The 19449-nt window shown below is 41.5% G+C and overlaps 1 protein-coding gene across 1 annotated transcript; it reads right to left on the bottom strand.

Annotated features, from left to right (window-relative positions):
• Positions 1–8607: 8607 nt before the first annotated feature.
• On the bottom strand, positions 8608–10046 carry LDOC1 (LDOC1 regulator of NFKB signaling). The gene has a single exon (XM_081222476.1). It carries the CDS (start codon positions 9878–9880, stop codon positions 9440–9442), a length of 441 nt encoding a protein of 146 aa, XP_081078602.1. The 5' UTR covers positions 9881–10046; the 3' UTR covers positions 8608–9439.
• Between the last annotated feature and the right edge of the window lie 9403 nt (positions 10047–19449).

Here is a 19449-nt window from a genome sequence, read left to right on the forward strand (position 1 = left end):
CACAGAAGGATTTTGAATAGAAAAAAGTAGTAAGGTTTATGTTTCAAAAAAGCAACACTAACAGCAATGAAAAGAGCAGATTAGAAGGAAGAGAGCCAATAAGAAGAAAAGTCATCTAGGAGTCCATTCAAATAAACCTGGCAAGCAATGAGGGTTTTACTAAGGAAGTCACTGCCTAAAAGAAAGGGACACAATGAAGAGGTATTATAGGAATGACCTATTTCTAACTGCACTGACCAGACTTACTACTGAAATAATAGTTTGAGTACAGGTTGTTTTCATTGATAAAACAGAGTTTTATTATCAATTGTTTAGAAGAATTGAAGTAACATAACAGATTCATAAAACCAATTATGCTTATTTTATAACAAGCTGTAAATAAGTTTATGGTTCCTAAAACATGAATTACTGTTTCCAAAAGAGAACTATTTTATAATGGTACCAACAGTTGTTTTTCATTTTCACCAAAACCTATCCAGAATAAGTACTAATTCTATGTTTTAAATTACATTAGTACTCATTGTAATAAATCTGTGCAATACAGAGTAAAAGAGCAAAAATTTTCTTTCATACTACTTCCCTGTCTAGGGTAAACATTGTTAACATTTTGGCATTTATCTTTCTGTTCTTTTTGCCTTTTGTACATATATGTCTACACATACACACATGCATACACATATAGGTTTTAAAATATCTGTAAATATCATCATACTCTACATGTATTTATGAATTACTTTTATGCTTAACAATTCCTATCGGAACTTCCCCTCAAAAGTACAAAGAAAATGGGCTTCCCTGGTGGCGCCGTGGTTGAGAGTCCGCCTGCCAATGCAGGGGACACGGGTTTGTGCCCCGGTCCAGGAAGATCCCACATGCCGCGGAGCGGCTGGGCCCGTGAGCCATGGCCGCTGAGCCTGTGCATCTGGAGCCTGTTCTCCACCACGGGAGAGGCCACAACAGTGAAAGGTCCGCATACCGCAAAAAAAAAATACAAAGAGAATATTATTTTTACCTCTGTGAAGTAGCTCATATCTGGATGTACTTTATCATTAAGTCTATCTCCTTTGATGGACATTTAGGTTTTGGGGGGATTTGGGGGGGAGGTTGCTTTAAAAAAATGAGCAATCCCAGAATCTTTCTCAAATCTCGTACTGTTTCCTGTAAGTACTCCAGCGTTTGTGCAAAATGGAGATAAATTATAGAGGTTCAGAGTTGGAGCGGACAGTGACAGTTGCTCATTTTAAGGGCTACTTTGTTATTAAATGAGAGAAGAACCTGCAGAGTGGCCCACTAATGAAAATACTTCAGATTATAAACGAGGAAACAAAGGTCCATGGGAGATAGGCAACCTGAACAAGGCATTACTTTCAAAAGGCAGCATGAAACTGTAAAAAGAGCACTGGACTTGGAGTGAGAATTCTAGCCCAGATTCTGACATTTTTATCATGGACAAGTCCTGGAGCATCTCAGAGACTTAATATCCCAATTTGTAAAATGTAAATAAAAATATATCCCGATTTGTAAAATGTAAATAAAAATATCTCTTCACTGAGTTGGCGTGAGTCCCAAATAAGAAACTGAATATGAAAGTGACTTTTAAAGTGTCAAATGCTGTTCACATGTCAATTAATTCTTAATATACATTCTTAATACCCACCACTTTAATGTGTTGACCACATTTCCTCCTGACACTCCAAATCCCCCAATATCAGTGTCTTTCTACCAAAACCCACAAGACTACCATAACAGCCAATCTTACATTCTTATTTTACTAAATAATACCTATTAAAGAAAAGAAGAATGGTGTTAACATTTATTGACTACCAGATAAGATACTAGGCAGTTTTTTCTTTTACTAGTCCTAAAATATAATTATTCCCATGATATAGGTATAGAAGTTTAGAATCACAGAAGTCAAGTAAGCTGTCTGGGCTTCGCAGAGCAAATCTAAGGCAAAGCTGCAACAGGGACCAGCCTTTCTGATCCCCAACACGTTCTCACTGAACTCAAACTTTGTGCAAGGAACAATCCATTCTCAGCTCACTACAAGCCGAACTTTCCATATGTGCTTTTCTATCTCTTCTAAGGCCCATTTTCTGATACTAATTTCACCCTCCTTACTTTTTATTCCAATGAACAACAGATTTTTTTCTTTTTTCCCATATACATATTGATGGGATCTCCTACATATGTGGTACCTCTTCTCCACAGATAACTAAAACCATTCCATTTTTCTTCTTGTTACACAGGGGGATAAAAAGTTGTTCCAAAAACTGAGAATAAAATTGATCTTATTTTTTAAAACACACACACAGCTGTAGTGAGGAAGTATTCTAAGTCATTAATATTTCATTTTTTACTTTTCAGGTTCTTCCACCCCCAGAGCTGAATCTTATTCAGTCCCTCTCAAAGGTTAGCTCAACGCTTCTCAAGGATACAGATTATCCCAGGCAATTAAGACATCAGAACTACTGAGCAGCAGGGGCGAATACAGAAAGTACAGAACGTTGACTCTGAAAATAATGTCAGAAATCATTTAGGTACATTCAGGTACAGTGAAAACATGAGAGTGCTATTGAAATGCTTGAAAAAGGGAGTGGGGAGTCAGATCTGTCTCGTTTCAGGAAAATGGGAAGTATGAAATGTACAAGTCACTAACACTGAGTTATTTCTGCCAGAGAAAATGCTGTTGGGACTGGACTGAAAGAGACAAGAAAGGCTGACTTGTAACTTCTTTACTGAGGAAGAGCAGCATTACTAGGAAGGAGGCAAGGTACTGAAAGGCTCCTAGAAGCACTCCCATAGGAGGGAAGGAACAAGAAAGAAAATGGAAAATAACACTCTAGAAAAATACTGCCAAGAAAGAGATGTGACTCATATCACCATCATATCATAACATAGCACATTGCCATCAACTTAAAAAATATAAAGGATCCATAGCTGCACAACAAGAGAACAAATAAGAAATATGTGATTCAGGAATATGTACGAGTCAATAGAAGCTAAAGCATGAGCTGGCAGCACTCGGCAAAGAAGTGGGAAACAAACCTGTCACCAAAATGAAGCCAAACTAGAAACAACACAAAGAATGACAAATACTTCTGAAATCATTGTAAAGGACAGAGAGAACAGGATTGATAAAAGTAAAGAGAATAAAGTGGAAATGAAGAAAACATTAAGAAAAGTCTGAGAAAATTTAAAATACAGAGGCCAGGTAAAGGAGAGTCAACATAAATAAATATCAATATATATTATACATATTTAAAGAAATAATTATGAAAACTTTGCAGAAAGGAATCAGGTCTCGAATCTACATGTTAAATGGTCACACCAGGTTCCACAAAAAAATGACAAAAAATGAACAACAATTAGATATATCCTGTTGAAATATAAAGAAAAAAATTCTCTAAGAAATCAACAAAAGTATCAAATCGGTTATGGATGAAAAATATTAGGATGGCCTCAGACTTCTACAAAATAACATTCAATGCTAAAAAGATAGCGGAGCAATGAAAGAAAAGAAACTCTACCCATAACAAAACTGTCATTCACCATCAAAACCTCAGACGATATATTTCACAGGAGTTTTATGGGAATTTTTTTCCTTTTGAAGAAATAACTAAAAATGGAAAAAGAAACTAGCTAACCAAAAAACACTGAATGAAAATTGGACAAGGTAGTTATTATTAAATTCATTTGTCTGATATATTAAAATTGAAACACATGCAGGGATTATGTTCAGGGGGGAAAACACGTAACTGTTACAAACACTGACAACACAGAAACAATGTAACTTACAAAGCTGATAGGGAAATAGTATTAATGTATATGTTGAGTTCCTCATCTTTCATAGCTGAGAGTCAAAATAGATCACTCATATCTGAAAAATAATAGAGGTATATACACGAATTAAAGGTATAAACACTAAGAGAAAGAATATAATAATAAATTGGGGAGCAGAGAAATGGGAGGATACTGGAAAACATGGAAATATATTAAACATTTTCACAACAGCCTGAAATATCAATATCATAAAGAAAATAAAAAGACCAATGATAGACTGGGCATAAATATTTGCAGCATAAGGGATTTCCCTGGCAGTCCAGTGGTTAGGACTCCATGCTTCCACTGCAGGGGGCGCTGGTTCAATCCCTGGTCTGGGAACTAAGACCCCACATGCCACACGGCATGGCCAAAAAATTAAAATAAAAAAATAAGTAAATATTTGCAATAAATATCACAGATCCCTAATAAATTAAGAGCCTCTAAAATATTGAGAAACACAGAAACCCAAGAGAAACTTGGGCAAGGATATGAAAAGAGTAAGCAAATCCAGAATATAGGGCTTCCCTGGTGGCGAAGTGGTTGAGAGTCCGCCTGCCAATGCAGGGGACACGGGTTCGTGCTCCGGTCCGGAAAGATCCCACATGCCGCGGAGCGGCTGGGCCCGTGAGCCATGGCCGCTGAGCCTGCGCGTCCGGAGCCTGTGCTCCACAATGGGAGAGGCCACAACAGTGAGAGGCCCACGTACCGCAAAAAAAAAAAAAAAAATCCAGAATATAGGAAATTCCATAGGACAAATGACCTGGTTTCCTCAACAAATAATTTGTAGGGGAAAAAGGATGGAGGGCAGCAATTGTTTTTAGTTAAAAGAAGGTTTTAGAGATATAGAAACCAAATGCAGTGTGTCAACATTTTTGAAACCTAATTCAAACAAATACTTAAAAACACAATTTTAAGACACGGGATATTTGAATACAGATTGAGTATTAAATATTAAGGAGTCATTGTATTTTAGTACATACGATAATGATATTATGGATTGTTTTTAAAGCCTTATCTGTTAGAGAAACATACTGAAGTATTAAAGGATGAATTAATATGATATCTGGGATTTGATTTTAAATATTCCATAAAAATTATAAGAAAGAAAAGGGATAGGTGAAGCAAAAATGTTGGTAAGTTTTGAATCTGGAGATGGGTCTATGAGGACTCGTTATATTATTCTCCCTACTTATGAACATGTTAAAAATTTGTATACATTCAAATGAACAGTTCTAAAAGTCCTGTATGGCAGTGCAATTATCTGTGTCTAGAGAACAAATAAATCAGAAATATCCCAATTACTTCAGTTACCACTGAAATATAATTCTCTTTGCTTTCTTTTACTGGTATGAGTTTTTTTTTTTAAGTAACAATTTTAAATGAGGCATATAAACAGTCTTGTGACAGTTTTTTATCTTGAGCTGACTGGCTGACTCTGAACTGACTGGTCATTTGAACTGACTGTATAGGGACTTTGGCTAAAACAGAATTATATTATTGCAATTCTGTGCATGAAATCCTTTGTCATTTAGGGCGGGAGAAGAGAAGATATGAAAATATTGTGGATATAATCATAAGAAAAATTAATTTGTTATTGATCGTAGCTCTGATACCAGGAGGTACACAAATGTTGCAGCATCTCAACACCACTCCCCCACCCAACTAATCCAGGGCAGGGCTTTTGCTCCTCTAACAAATCTTGCTATGCTGTTCATAATTACTTCAAGCAAGCTATTACCCATCACAGGCTAACTGCATTGTTGTTGTTGTTTTTTTTTAAGTCTCTGGACAATTGAATATTTGAAGATAAAGGAATAAATCCTAACAGAGGCATTTCAGACAGGAGGGAAAAAATGCAAGGGGGATGATCAGAAGTAAGAAGTAGGGGGTCACCAGCACTGTCAAAGGACACCAAACATAGTTGGTTGTATCTACCTTTAGGACTAAGTAGGCATAAGACTGTAGCGAATATACTTAACTACTGAGTAATGCAAACTACCAGACACTTTTAATGCTACTTTAGCAAAATTCATATTTCAAAGCAAATAATATATATACTTCATACAATTACCCCACACTCATCATCCATCAAAGGAAACATTCTCAGGACCTTGAATTGATACCCTTTTATTAACTTTAAGTGCTTCAAGAACTTTAAAAACTGTTTAAATTCATTTGTTAAAAAATAAATATTCCACTAATTTTAACAAGACATCTCCCTCTACTTCCAAATTGCTGAGGTTTTCACTATGTTGTAATAGCAGAAAATAACCAAACACAATGTGCATCATGTACCTCTAGCTTAATGTATCATCCGGCAAAACACAGCAACACAGAATTAATGGATGGCATTATTTACCTATTCAAGTGAGTAGAGAAATCCAAACATACATTGGAAGATTTAATAGGATTAAATGATTATGACCTTCAATATTATTAATTTCATTTCATTAATAGCACAATTTCAGTAACCGTTTCAAGTCCAGTGTGATGGGAATTCAGGAGTCTGAAGTTCATATTTGCTATTTCAACATTTTCACCTACTTTTAATAGTTTTCACCTGAGTGGTGATTTTATCTTCAGATATGCTTATTTACTTCTCCAATTCTCTTCTGCTGTGCCTTATGCCACTATCACACTACCATGAATTCCTCCCGTGGTGGTAAAGCCCTTGCCACTATCTGTGCTTTTATTGCAGAATCTGCCAAGGTAGCCAGATTCTTAACACTGTTCTTCTATGCAGCTCACAGCATAAACCACTCTTCCATGATACATGAAGGACATTAACACACACACACACACACACACACACACACACACACACACACTGAGTCAGCTCAGGCACATGCATACAAGCCCAGGACATGTACGTTTCAGATTCCAGAAGCTCTTGGCCTAGCTGTCATGAGTGCTACTCAGGTGCTGCGTTGGCATCTTCACTGACCAGAAACCCCTTCCTTCTGCACAGAGCATGCACACACTTGGTTTGGTGGTGGGGAGCAGATCTCATCTATTCATGCCTTCAACTTCCACCTTGGAAAGGTCACTCTCAAATCTAATCACAGTCTAGATTCTCTTTCTGGACCTTACCTGTAGCAAGGTATCATCCCAATTCTGAACCAAGGCACTGTAAAAGCAACAAACTGGAATGACCATGAGGGCAAGAACCACTTTTCTTTGACCACCCTATCTCTAACTCCTCTAAGTCTACCTGGACCACTGATTATTTTGAATGACTGATTTTTGGTCTCACTGGGTCTCACCTAGCTTTCAGCACTTGCCCACTACTTCCCCAGATCCACCCCCAGTATGGACCTCAACCTCCTTTGCTACATCATATCTACCCCTGTCCCACCCTCCAGAAACAACTTTCTTAGACTGGAAAAATGACTCCTGCTCTGGACTTTGCCTGTTCACTTAGTAAACCGGCTTTCTATCTGACTTCATGTCAGATCCCAAAGAGTAAATGAGGTCTTGTCATGCTCTCATTTCCACTCTTCCTGAGCCTGCTCTGCTCCTATTGACTCCTGACATTTTCCTAAGGCCAAGGTCATAGCAAGAGACCTGTTTCTGGAATGATGTTTCGGTTCCCAGGCCTGGGAGTAAGAGCCCATGTTTACTGAGTGCTCATCACGCAGCAGGGACAGTTCAAAATACCTCATGGGTGTGATCTCATTGAATCCACACCTCTGAAGTAGCCGGTATGATGACCAGTATCTCATTTAACCCACAATGTGAGGTTTACGTCACAATACAAATAAAACAATACGCAACCTCAAAAGGTCTTAAACAACAAGAAAATGTATTACCTAAATTAATTAGAGGTTCTAAGGTAGAGCTGGCTCCAGACGTGGTACAATAAAGACATGGGGGCAGATGGAGATAAGAATGAGAACTCGGAACCTCCCAAATGCTCCTGACAGCTCCTGGCTGGCAGAGATAGGCCCCACAGATCCCCTAACCCAACTTCCCTGATTTAACATTTCAGTGACTTAACCTGGGGTAACTGCCTCACAAAGGTATGCAGATTCTTCTCAGCACTCACCCCACTCCCTTAGTGCCTCCGAGCCCTCCAGGCCCACAAAGAAATCTCAGCATAGCTCAGATAGCAGTATAAGATCTAGTTCAGGAGATAGCCAGGCATCTTGTCCATTTCTACAGGCAGGAATCTGGGGCACATGGATGGGTGGGGAGTCTAAGGGTATCTGCCCAAGGAAGATGAAATGTTCAAATCAGGCTCCGTTTATTATGGGTGCATTTACCCAGGATCTAGGATTTAATGTTAGCTCGAGCACCTAAAAAGGGGTATTAAAACAATGTGCTACGTTGTTAAATGAAGCCTGAACTCAATAGCACCCCACAGGCACTAAGGGTTAAGGGGCAGAACTTGCCGTGTTGGGGAAGAACCCAGAAGCTCAGGAAGACAGGAATATTGTGTGTTCTGATTTATGCCTGCTGTCCCAGTCTAATAATTAATAGTGTCCCCTTTAAGCTCTCTCAAAAGCGTCCCAGTTTGGGATGGTGTGCCACCTGCTCAGCCACACCTTACCCATGTCATCTTGGAAGCCCCAGAGGACACTCCCTTCACCAGGGCTGCAAGAAATGCTTTGATGAGGGGAGTACCAGATTCCCCATAAAGCCCTATGTTAGCTGTCCTCTGTAGCCTACACATGACAGTGGGGAATACTGGGACTGAACTAGGTTCCCTGATATCAATGAGAATATGGGAGTCAGGGTAAGTGGCAGAGGCCAATGACAGCCCTTAACCATTAAAAGACACTCTTTTTTCGTAGTGCTTGATATTTATTGAAAAGAACGCAAATGCTTTTTCCAGGTAGTACTGAGGAGTTGGGCTGAGTTCCTGCTTTTGTTTGTATTGTTTTGTTTTTAGTATTTTTGTCCAAATGCACACATCTGTGAGATTGCTGCAATTTTGAAAGATAAATGACAGTTGTGCAAAACTGGTGCATAGGAGAAATGTCAACAATTTGGCTGCCAGGCACAACAGGCTCCTGCAGCAATCTGGTGGGGCAGGAGAAGACCTTGGGCGTTAGCAGGGAACTAACTAGCTTCAAAGATTAGCCCCTCGGGGGAAGTTGGTGACCAGTCCAAACCAGTGTCCCAGGAGGTGTAGCCAACTATGGCATCTTCTAGGTTGCTCCTTATCTCCAAAGGCCTGGTCTGTCGCTGTAATGTGGTGGAGGGTGCTTAGGTGGCAGCGTAGGTCTCTGGGCAAGATGTAGGCCTGACAGTTGGCAGGGCTGTGCGGCACAGCTGTGCGTAGTCTGACCAGTTGGTAACAGGGGCCTGGCCTAGAGTTGGGGCTCAGAACACAGTTCAAGTTAGCAGGAGAGGGTCCTGGGGCTGGCCAGAGTGGGAGGCAGCGCACTTCAGAGAGAGGCCCCAGCCTCTGCAGCAGGTAACTGGAGCACTATCCCCGGAACAAAGACAAGCACTACGGGCAGGAGGGGGAAGGAGGAAGACAACTAGAGGCAGGGGTAGGGAAGGGGATCGGAGCGCTAGGGAAGCGCGGCGGCTCCGGGCGGGGCAAGGCGGGGAGGGGGGAGGTGGCGGCGTGCAGGGCCCTCCCCCCTAGGCCCGAGGGTCTACGGGCCTAGTAATCATCTTCTTCATCTTCGTCCTCGTCGTCTTCGTCGTCATCCCAGCCAAAACACTGTTTCATCTCATCGAGGAAGGCCCGGTAATCACCTAGGATGGGGCTATCCATCTCAATGTAGGGCACCACCCACTCCTCGGCTTCCCCGGTGAGCAGGCTGATTAGGAATGCCACCTTCATGGCGTCGTTGCAGAATCGGTTCTCGTTGACGAGCATGTAAGACGCCGTCTGCACGATAAACTCGGGGAGCCGGGAGCTCTCGCCGTCAAACGTTTCGGGAAAGGGCACCGGACAGCTCGGCGGACGTACCTGGCGCAGCAGGGTGGCCCTCTCGCACACCAGCAGCCGCAGCTGTTCCATGAGCTGGCTGTTCTCAATGCTCAAGGCGCGGTGCCGCATCAGGAGCGCATGCAGCAGCAGCACCAGCTCGTCCACCATGGCGAACAGCTCGCAAGTGCAGGGCAGGGTTCAGCTCGGTTCGGCTCGCCTAAGGTGCGCACGGAGGCCTCGCAGGAAGTGCGTGTCCGCGGAGGCGCGCCGTGGCTAGGGGCGAGAGGCGGTACGCGCAGGGGTCCCGGCGGCTACGCAAGCTCCGCCCACACAGCCGCTCTGACGGCCGGCGCGCCGGCACCGCCCGGTTAGAGAGGGGCGGGCGCCCGGGAAGGCAGGGGGCGGGGCCGGGGTGGCGCGGGCTGGGTCACGGGCTGCGAGCGTGTCTCCAGGCCGGTGGATAAGGGCGGTGGGCAGAGACCCAGTCCTGGATGTGAGCCCGGCCTTAGCCAGGACCGAGCGAGCGCTAAAGACCCATCTCTGAGAGGCTCAACCTGCTCAAGTTTAAAGGATCAACCACCCTTCAACCCAGCCGACTCATACAATTCAGTGTTTTTGGTGGGTCTGTGGCCACCAGATTCCATTGGCGTGGTTTTAACACATTTTTTGCTTATTTAAATCTCCCTCACCCAAAGAACTATTAGCAATGCTGGCTGCACCATGGGAGTCACATCCTTTAAGAGTTATGAAAGAGCCTCAGGGGTCCTGTCCTTTCTTTTTTTTCTTTAACATCTTTATTGGAGTATAATTGCTTTACAGTGTTGTGTTAGATTCTGCTTTATAAAAAGTGAATCAGCTGTATGTATACATATATCCCCATATCCCCTCCCTCTTGCATCTCCCTCCCACCCTCCCTATCCCACCCCTCTAGGTGGTCACAAAGCACTGAGCTGATTTCCCTGTGCTATGTGGCTACTTCCCACTAGCTATCTATTTTACGTTTGGTAGTGTATATATGTCCATGCCACTCTCTCACTTTGTCCCAGCTTACCCTTCCCCCTCCCCGTGTCCTCAAGTCCATTCTCTACGTCTGTGTCTTTATTCCTGTCCTGCCCCTAGGTTCATCAGAACCATTTTTTTGGATTCCATATATATAGGGGTCCTGTCTTTCATGACAAAACAGTATTTAAACAGGGATTCTTCTTTAGTTGGAAAATAATATTGTGTACCTCTATCCCTTTGTTTAAAATTATTTTTGTAAATAGCAAAGTGTAAAAAGTTCTGCAAAGTTTAGCATCCCTTCTTTGACTCTATTTCCTGTCCTAATGTTAGTGTTCCTTGACTACTGGGTATTATTCTTTGCTTAACAATGAACACTTGTGTTTTTAAAATGGTTTTATTTTTCTACTTTGAATGTTATTATTCAAATAGTTGACAAATGAGTCGGAATGAGGACCTTAGGGCCAACACATTCTGTTGGCTCTCCTTTTAAAATATATCCCGGGGCTTCCCTGGTGCCGCAGTGGCTCAGAGTCCGCCTGCCGATGCAGGGGACGCGGGTTCATGCCCCGGTCTGGGAAGATCCCACATGCCGAGGAGCGGCTGGGCCCGTGAGCCGTGGCCGCTGAGCCTGCGCATCCGGAGCCTGTGCTCCACAACGGGAGAGGCCACAACAGTGAGAGGCCCGCGTACCGCAAAAAAATAAAAAGATAAAATATATCCCGGATTGAATCACTTCTTTTTACTTCTACCACTACCACCCTGCTCCCAGCCCTCCTTTCTGACAGACTGTTGCAACTAATCACTTGGCTTCCTCTCTTCTCTTCCTATAGTGTATATATTCTCCAGAGTAGGCGCAGGAATCCTTTATAACAAAAGTTAGGTCACTTCACTCCCCTACTCAAAACCCTCCAATAGTTTTCCCCTCTCACTCAAAATAAAAACCAAAGTCTTGGTAATGGCCTAGCAGGCCCTGCCTCACCTCCTGTGCCTCCTCCCGGTTTCTGCTCTGCTCTAATCACATTGTCCTCCTTGCTGATTCTCACACACATCAAGTAGCTCTGTCCTCAGGATCTTTGTACCTTCTGTCCTTTCTGCCTTGCAAGGCTCTCTACTCATTTAACTGCCTGACTCCTTCTCCCACTGTTTTCCAAGAGGACTTTCCTAACGACCTCATCTATCAGAGCACCCCATTCTCTTCCAGTAATCTCTAACCCCTTACCTTGCTTCATTCCTCTACATAGCATTTATCATACCAGCAGCCATCACATCATACAGCACTTTGTTTATTGGTCTGCCTCCACTTTAGAATGTAAGTATATGTGGACAGAGGCTTTGCTTTGTTGGTTGCTCTATCCCTAATGCAAGAAAAGTGCCTGGCCCATGGTAGAAGCTCCATAAATATTTGGTGGATGAAAGAATCTCACAGGGTACAGATGTTAAGGTAAAAATTAGAAGTAGTGGTTGCACAAAGTGTTCAGAAATACTCTTCAAATTGTCCAGTATGTTCTATCTCTGATCATGAATAGTTTCCATTGTAATAAATGGCAAAATAAAAATTTTAAACCCTACTCAGTTCTTTTACAATAGAATTGAACGGGCATCCATGGAAGTGAGAAGCTGACAAAGAGGAGAGAAACAAGGCCAAGGTCCAAGTAGGGAGAGGAGGAGGATCGCAGTGCTGAGAGGGTGAGCAGGGCAAAGATCAGGTAGGAGGGAATATGAACCCTTGGACTATCCTGGGATATGAGCTCCCCCACTGGTTGAGAAGGCCCTAGAGGCCAAGCAGGGACCCTCTCTCATTCATCCTTTCATCTTCTACATCTGAAAGCACTTACTAGGTGCTCCATAAACGTTCAGTGGCTGGAATGAAGGGACAGGAAATGTCAGAGGTAGGTTTCTCGCCATCCTGCTCATTCACAACTCAGGGTAAAAGGCGGACTTGCCTGGGGCAGCAGTGCAAGTATCCATCTCTACTTACCAGGTCTAGACCCTAATCCAGGAGGACATGTCCAGAGTTCTACTCCAAGGAGCACACATTCTATGGCAGGCACTAGATCTGGCGATTGACATGGGCTGCCTCATTGACCCTTGCACAAGGACCACAGATGGGGATGGGCACTCTGGGAACCTGAGACCCAGGAGTTAAAGACTAGCCTAAACCCAGGAGAGCAATATGTTGGTGATACGTTAGATACCACAGTCTCAGCTTCTCTGACTCTGATGCCCATGTGTTTCCACTGAAAAATTATTATGCACTGTACTTCTGTGAATCAAGAAGGTCTGATGGGGACCCAGAGATGATTAGGCCCGTGCTGCCCTAGTCCTCTTCCTACAACCCCATGACAGAGGGAATCAGGGAGGAAACCATAGGAAGCAACCACTAGTATTACCTCTGAGGGGCCTCTGAGTTCCTAGGCAACAAGAAATGCCCAGGCCAGAACTGGCCACAGAGCTGAGCAGTGATTTTGTGAGGTGCTTTCCAACTTGGAGGGAGGGAAAAGGGACAGGCAGTTCATCAGTGACTCACAAGGGAAGCAGTGAGGAAGACGTGAGCAGTATCACTATATAAATTATATAGAATTGTAATGTTCATGTTAACCAGCTTTGCAGTGCCCAGGAGGTTCTCCCACCAATGTCTAGGCCTACCAGCCCTTCCTTGCCCATTCACCCTGCTTACGACTGTATGTTGCCTTCCTTATTCCCCTTTCTCCTCTCAAGTGACCCTTGAATGTTCCTTTACAGGTGTGTGAAGATGCTGGTGGCAGAGATAAGTACACCATGGGACTTATCTCAGACTCAGAAACTTTATCAGAATAGCTCTGGCCCAGAACGTCCCGAAGGGGGCTTCAAACCCCACTCTTTGGCATGAGCACGGGCCCAAGGCCAAGGGAGTGATCCCTGGTGCCTATCACTTCTACCACCTTCCAAGCTCCAAACCCTGCCCTGGTATACACCTAGCAGCAAGACTGTAAGATTCCCGTGAAATAAACATGAAAACGTCCCTAGATATTTCATCTTCCAGAGGAATGTGTACAGATTGCAAAAACCATCCTGACACTTGAATATGCAGCCAGGAGCAGAAAACAGCTTTGAAGGGGATGTTTGTGAGAGGGTCAGATGGATGTCACTATGATCTGGGCCTCTGCCCTACACCCCTCCCCCACCTTCTTCTTAAGCAGGTGCACCTGGGGCTATGTTTGACAGTAACCACATCTAGAGGGCTATGGAGACCTCTAGCCTGAAGAGAGAAATAAGAAGGTACAGCTTTCTTCCTCATATATTCATCCTCTCCAGCTTACCAAAGTGCCCTGAAACATTTTTACATGTTTATTTAAGTACTGAAAAATATATTCTTATGTTAAAAGAAATTAAATAATACTGGCATGTTAAAATAAAAAGGAAACATCCCCAATAGCTTTCCTTCTCCCTACAGATCTCACTTAACAGGACTGTTGAAAATCCAAACTTTGGTTTGCCTCCTTCCATTGTATGTGTGTGTGTGCATGTGTGTGTGGATATTTGTATATATATACATGTGTGTGTGTATACATATACACACATGCACACACACATAGCATTTACAGAATCCTAACACACACACGCACACACACACAGTGTTTATAGAATCCTAATACACATAGTTCTGCTAACAAATATATGTCAAATCCCCTTACAAGTCAGGAGACAGAGATAGGATGCACAGAGCTATGTCTTCTTAATAATTGCATAATAAATACTCCACCTGCATTTCCCAGGTACGCTCCTGCCTCAGAACTAAAGAGGCCCAACTTAGCTCAGTTCCTCAGATGATGCAGGATGAAGGATGGCACCAAATACACTCACAGTCCCTCAGATGTAGAACTGGAAAATCAGATTTCTATAACTGAATTATGAGTTCTGTGAGTTAATGTCTTATTATTAAGTAGCTGGTATTCTTCATGTATGTTTTTATATTGCTGTAATACAGAATTTATTGCCCACAGTATATTGCACTAGATTTTTGTTCTCATGTTTCTCATTCCTAGTTATTTGAATATAATTAGTAACCTTGAACATACAAGACCTTATACAGTTGGTTTGTTTCTGGCATTTTCATACATTTTAGAAAGTATCTGGCATTATTATAAATTTTTTTGTTATAAATATTGAGTGTGGCCTGACATAATTTCTGTTTATTGTTTTAAATGTAGTTTAGACTTCTCTTTCAAATTGGCTAGTTACTTTGATTTAGACTAAATTTTTCTTGAGGCAGAATGGGTGTGGTGAATTGAAGATGACCATAAATTCTTTGCCACTTAACCTTTCAAAAGGTAGAAACAATCTCCTCTGCCCCTTTAATCTGGGCTGGCATTGTGACTTGATTTGACAAATAAATTGTAATAGAAGTAATTTATAACTTATGAGGCAAAACCTTAAAGGTCTGAAGTTTCTGTCTGCCGCTTGGAATGCTCCCTACTGGGACCCAGTCACCATATAAGAGGTCTAACTACCCTGAGACCACCATGCTTTGAGGAAGCTCAAGCTAGCCACATGGAGAAAAAGAGGTCATTTGGAAGAGCAGTAGGCAGCCAACAAACATGAGAATGAAGCTCCCCCTTCAACATCCAGCCCAACAGAGCCACCACCTGAACGCAGCTGTGTGAATGACTCCAGCTGACTATAAAGAGAGCCAGAAAAACATCATGAATTCCAAAACTACATGAACTCCAAGGCGACAGAATCATGAGCAAATAAAAAGGCAGTTGCTCTAAACCACAAAGTTTTGGGATGGTTTGTTTCATGGCAGTAGAGAACTGAAACATGGAGAAACTCAGGATATGCTGCAGACAAAAGCATGAACCCCATATCTAAGAACTGATACTATGCTATGAATCTACAGTCCTGTCCTGTTTTCTTAATGCTGTATTTGTCTATTTGGTATTCATTAATTGCAGGGTCAAACTAACAGCCAAAGTTGTTTATGTCTCCCCTGAAGTCCAGACCTCATACTCTGAAACCATCCCCTTGACCTAACTCACACACACCAAATCAATATTTCCCCTGACTTAAATCAACTCAGGGCCAGGTACCAGACAACTAGGGACAGTCCCTATTCCCCACAGCTCACTGGAATTGTTTAAACTAGCTAATCCTAAACTGTTTACCTAGTCTTGCCTAGCCTTTCCCATGAAAACCCCAATAAAGTGTCTGGCCTAAGTCTTCGCCCTCACTCCTTTCTGCCTTTTGACTAAAATCTGGTGCTTCCCCATGTGTCCCTGCTTGACAAGGCATGTCCCCTCTTCTTAATGGCATTGACCTCTCCATGTCTTCTTTCAGTCACCTCCATAAATTAAAATTCTGTGGGTACAATTGAGAAAAGTCCAAAATAATCGTCTCCTGTAGGGAACTCCTAAGGAGAGTGCATGTGCATGTGCACATCTGTGTCATTGTGTGAGTGTCTGTATCCAAGTAGACATACACGTATTGCTGCCCTCTACCACCCATGTTGCTACTTGTAGTGAGAACTGGCAGTGTCACAGTATGACAAAGACAGAATCAAAACTGACCCTGTTTTCTCCAAGGAATATGTATGCCTATGTAAAAGCAGTGAAGCACATATCAGGGAAGCATTAGGAAAAGAAAAGAAAGTTTGAAATTTGGGTTCAAATCCTCATATTCTTGCTTACTAACTGTGCGGCTTGAGCAAGTCACTTAATTTTTCTGTCTCAGACTCCTTTTCAATAAATATGCATAATAATAGGATCTAAATCATAACGCTGCAGTGAAGATCAAATGATAAAATACAGAAGTATTTGTCAAAATACAAAGTGCTATACACAGATTGCATATTATTTTTCACTGGAGAATTGCAATTTACTAGTCTTGAGGTGACTCTACTACCTGCATTTTAAATTTAATGTATTCACCTCTCTTAATTTAAATTTAATTAAAATTTAATTTAAATTTAATAGTTCACCTCTCTTATTTTATCCTGGTGTCTATAAATTTAACTGTGATGTTTAAATTTAAAAAAAAATGTTTACGCTTGAATAAGAAGTAGTTGGAAGAATAAAATAAGGTTTCATTTTGGTCTTGCTTTCTGTCAGTTCAAAACATGCTCTCTCATAATAATGAGACATAAGGTTTTTGTTTTTGTTTTTAGGGAAAACCAGTGTCCATTCTAACATTCTTAAAGCCAACCTGTAACATTTTCTATTTCCTCTCTCAGTCTTGGAAGAACCTGTGCTACATCTGTGATGTGGATACATGATGCTCTCTCAGAGTAAAGAGGCAACTGTACTTCCAAAAACTTTCTTTCATCACTGTGCCACCATGGTGGTCACCCTGGGAGAGACCAGCAGCCCCAGCGGCATCTGAGAGACAGGAAACAAGGTTTCTCTCAGCCCTTGGAGCATCTCTGGTCATCCTTCAGCTGAGTCCCAGCATCCTCTCCTCCCAGGTTCCCTAGGGATTCCTGCTAGCCTCCTTCAGGTCCCTTGTCTCCTCTTTATCCACTCAGTGACTATTTCTCTCAGTACAGAAAAATGGGTTCTTTGAGTAAAAAGTCCTCCCTAGGGAAGAGGAGGCATGTGATGTATAAGAGTAATCCCTGCATCCTTCTCAAATCCCATACTGCTTCCTGCAAGTACACCAGCTGTTGTGCAAAATGGCAGTGGAAATCACAGAAGTTCAGAGTTGGAGGGGACAGTGCCAATTTCTCATTCTAAGGGCTCCAATGTTGTTAAGTGAGAGAAGAACCCGCAGAGTGGCCCACTAATAAAAATACTTCAGATTTCAAATGGGGAAATGAAGGTCCATGGGAGAGGAGTAACATGCACAAGGCAAACATAAGATATTATCTTTAAAGGCAGTGTGGAATGGTACAAAGACTAGACTAGGGGTGAGAATCCCTGGCTCAGCTTCGACATCTGACATGTTCTTTCAGACAAGCCCTTGAGCATCTCTAAAATCCAATTTCCTTATTTATAAAAAGTGCCCCCTCACAGAGCAGGTGTGAGTCTCAAATGAGAAAATGAATATGAAAATAAGTTTTAAAGGGTAAAGTGTTTTTCACACATTAATTCTGAATATTCATTCTTTTTAAACTTGTTTTGAAATAATTTCAAACATACAAGAAACTTGTACGATTTTTACAAATTCCTGCGAATCCTTCCCCCAGGTGAAACAACTGTTAACATTTTACCATATTTGGCTTATCTGTTTCCCATAGTCAGTATGTGTGTGTATATGTGTGTGTTTGTACTATCTTTTTTCCTAAACCACTTAGAGTTGCAAGCATGAAGGCTCGTTTCCACATATTATTTCAGCATGCATTTGCTATAAACAAGCATACTGTCCTACAGAACCTCAGCCTAACTATCAAAATTAGGGATATAATGCTATTATTTAATCCACTGATCATATATATTAAGATTTTCTCCAATTGTCCCCAAAATGAAATGTTTAGGTCCAGGATCCAATCCAGAATCATGTGCTACATTTAGTTGTCATGTCTCTTTAGTCTCCTTCTGTCTGGAACAGTTCTCCAGTCTTTCCTTGACATGACCTTAGTTTTCGAGATTGCAGGCTTTCTAGTAACTTTGCAAAGTGTTCCTCAGGTCCTGATATTTCTCCATTATTAGATTCATAGTATGCCTTTGGGGCAGGAATACCATGGAAGTGTCACTGTGTTTTTGTCAATGCATCATATCAGAAAGCACACAGTATCCTTTTGTGGTGGTAACTTTTAGCAATTGGTTAAGATGGTTTCTGCCAGGTTTCCCCACTCCAAAGTTAAGACAATTATCTTGTACTTATTAAGAAATATTTAACATTAATTTACATTCTACTTTAAAGGAGATTTTTCCATCCTCTTTTATTCATGTTTATTTTTATTGGATTCCTATTTTATTCCATAGATTATGACCCATTACTATCTTTATTCATGTCGATGCTAAAATTTCCAAGATTTGTCCAGTGGGAACAGTTTTAAGCTGGCTCCTATGCCCTTTTGACATGCTTACCTTATTCTTTGAGAACTTTCTTTCTTTCTTGGACGACAAGATATTCCAGGCTCATCTTGTACTTTTCTGGCCCCAGCTCTGGAAATAGCCATTTCTCCAAGGGACCCTCATTCCCTATAACAGAGAATGGTTTTCAGAAATAAAGATGTCAGGGTTAGGAATGCAAATTGTTATTGGTATTACAGATTTTTCGCTTCTGGAACAACTATATAGCCATATGGGAAAAAGATGAACCTCATGCCCTACTTCATTCCATAATTAAACATTAACCTGAGATAGATTATAGACCCAAAGTAAAAGTTAAAACTATGAAGCCTCTATCCAGGAAAGAAAAACATTATAAATTGGACTTCATAAAAATGAAAAATATATTGTTTATCAAAAGATGCTGTTACAAATATGAAGAGACAGCCACTGAACATATATACACACATATACACACCAAGAACTAATATACAATATAGGTAAATAAATTGTAGAGTATTTAAATAGAACATGTGTATCAAGAATATATAAATCACTCCTAAAAAACAACAATAAAAAGACAAACAACTCTTAGAAGACAGTTTTTCAGTTTCTTACGAAGCTGAACATACCATAAAATCCAGCAATTGCATTGCTTGGTATTTACTGAAATGAGTTGAAAATTTATGTCCAAACAGAAGTCTGCACATGAATATTTATAGCAGCTTTATTGCCAAAACTTAGAAGCAACCAAGGTGTCCTTCAACA

The sequence above is a fragment of the Mesoplodon bidens genome, assembly GCF_964165515.1.
Source record: "Mesoplodon bidens genome assembly, chromosome: X".
Classification (NCBI taxonomy): Eukaryota; Metazoa; Chordata; class Mammalia; order Artiodactyla; family Ziphiidae; genus Mesoplodon; species Mesoplodon bidens.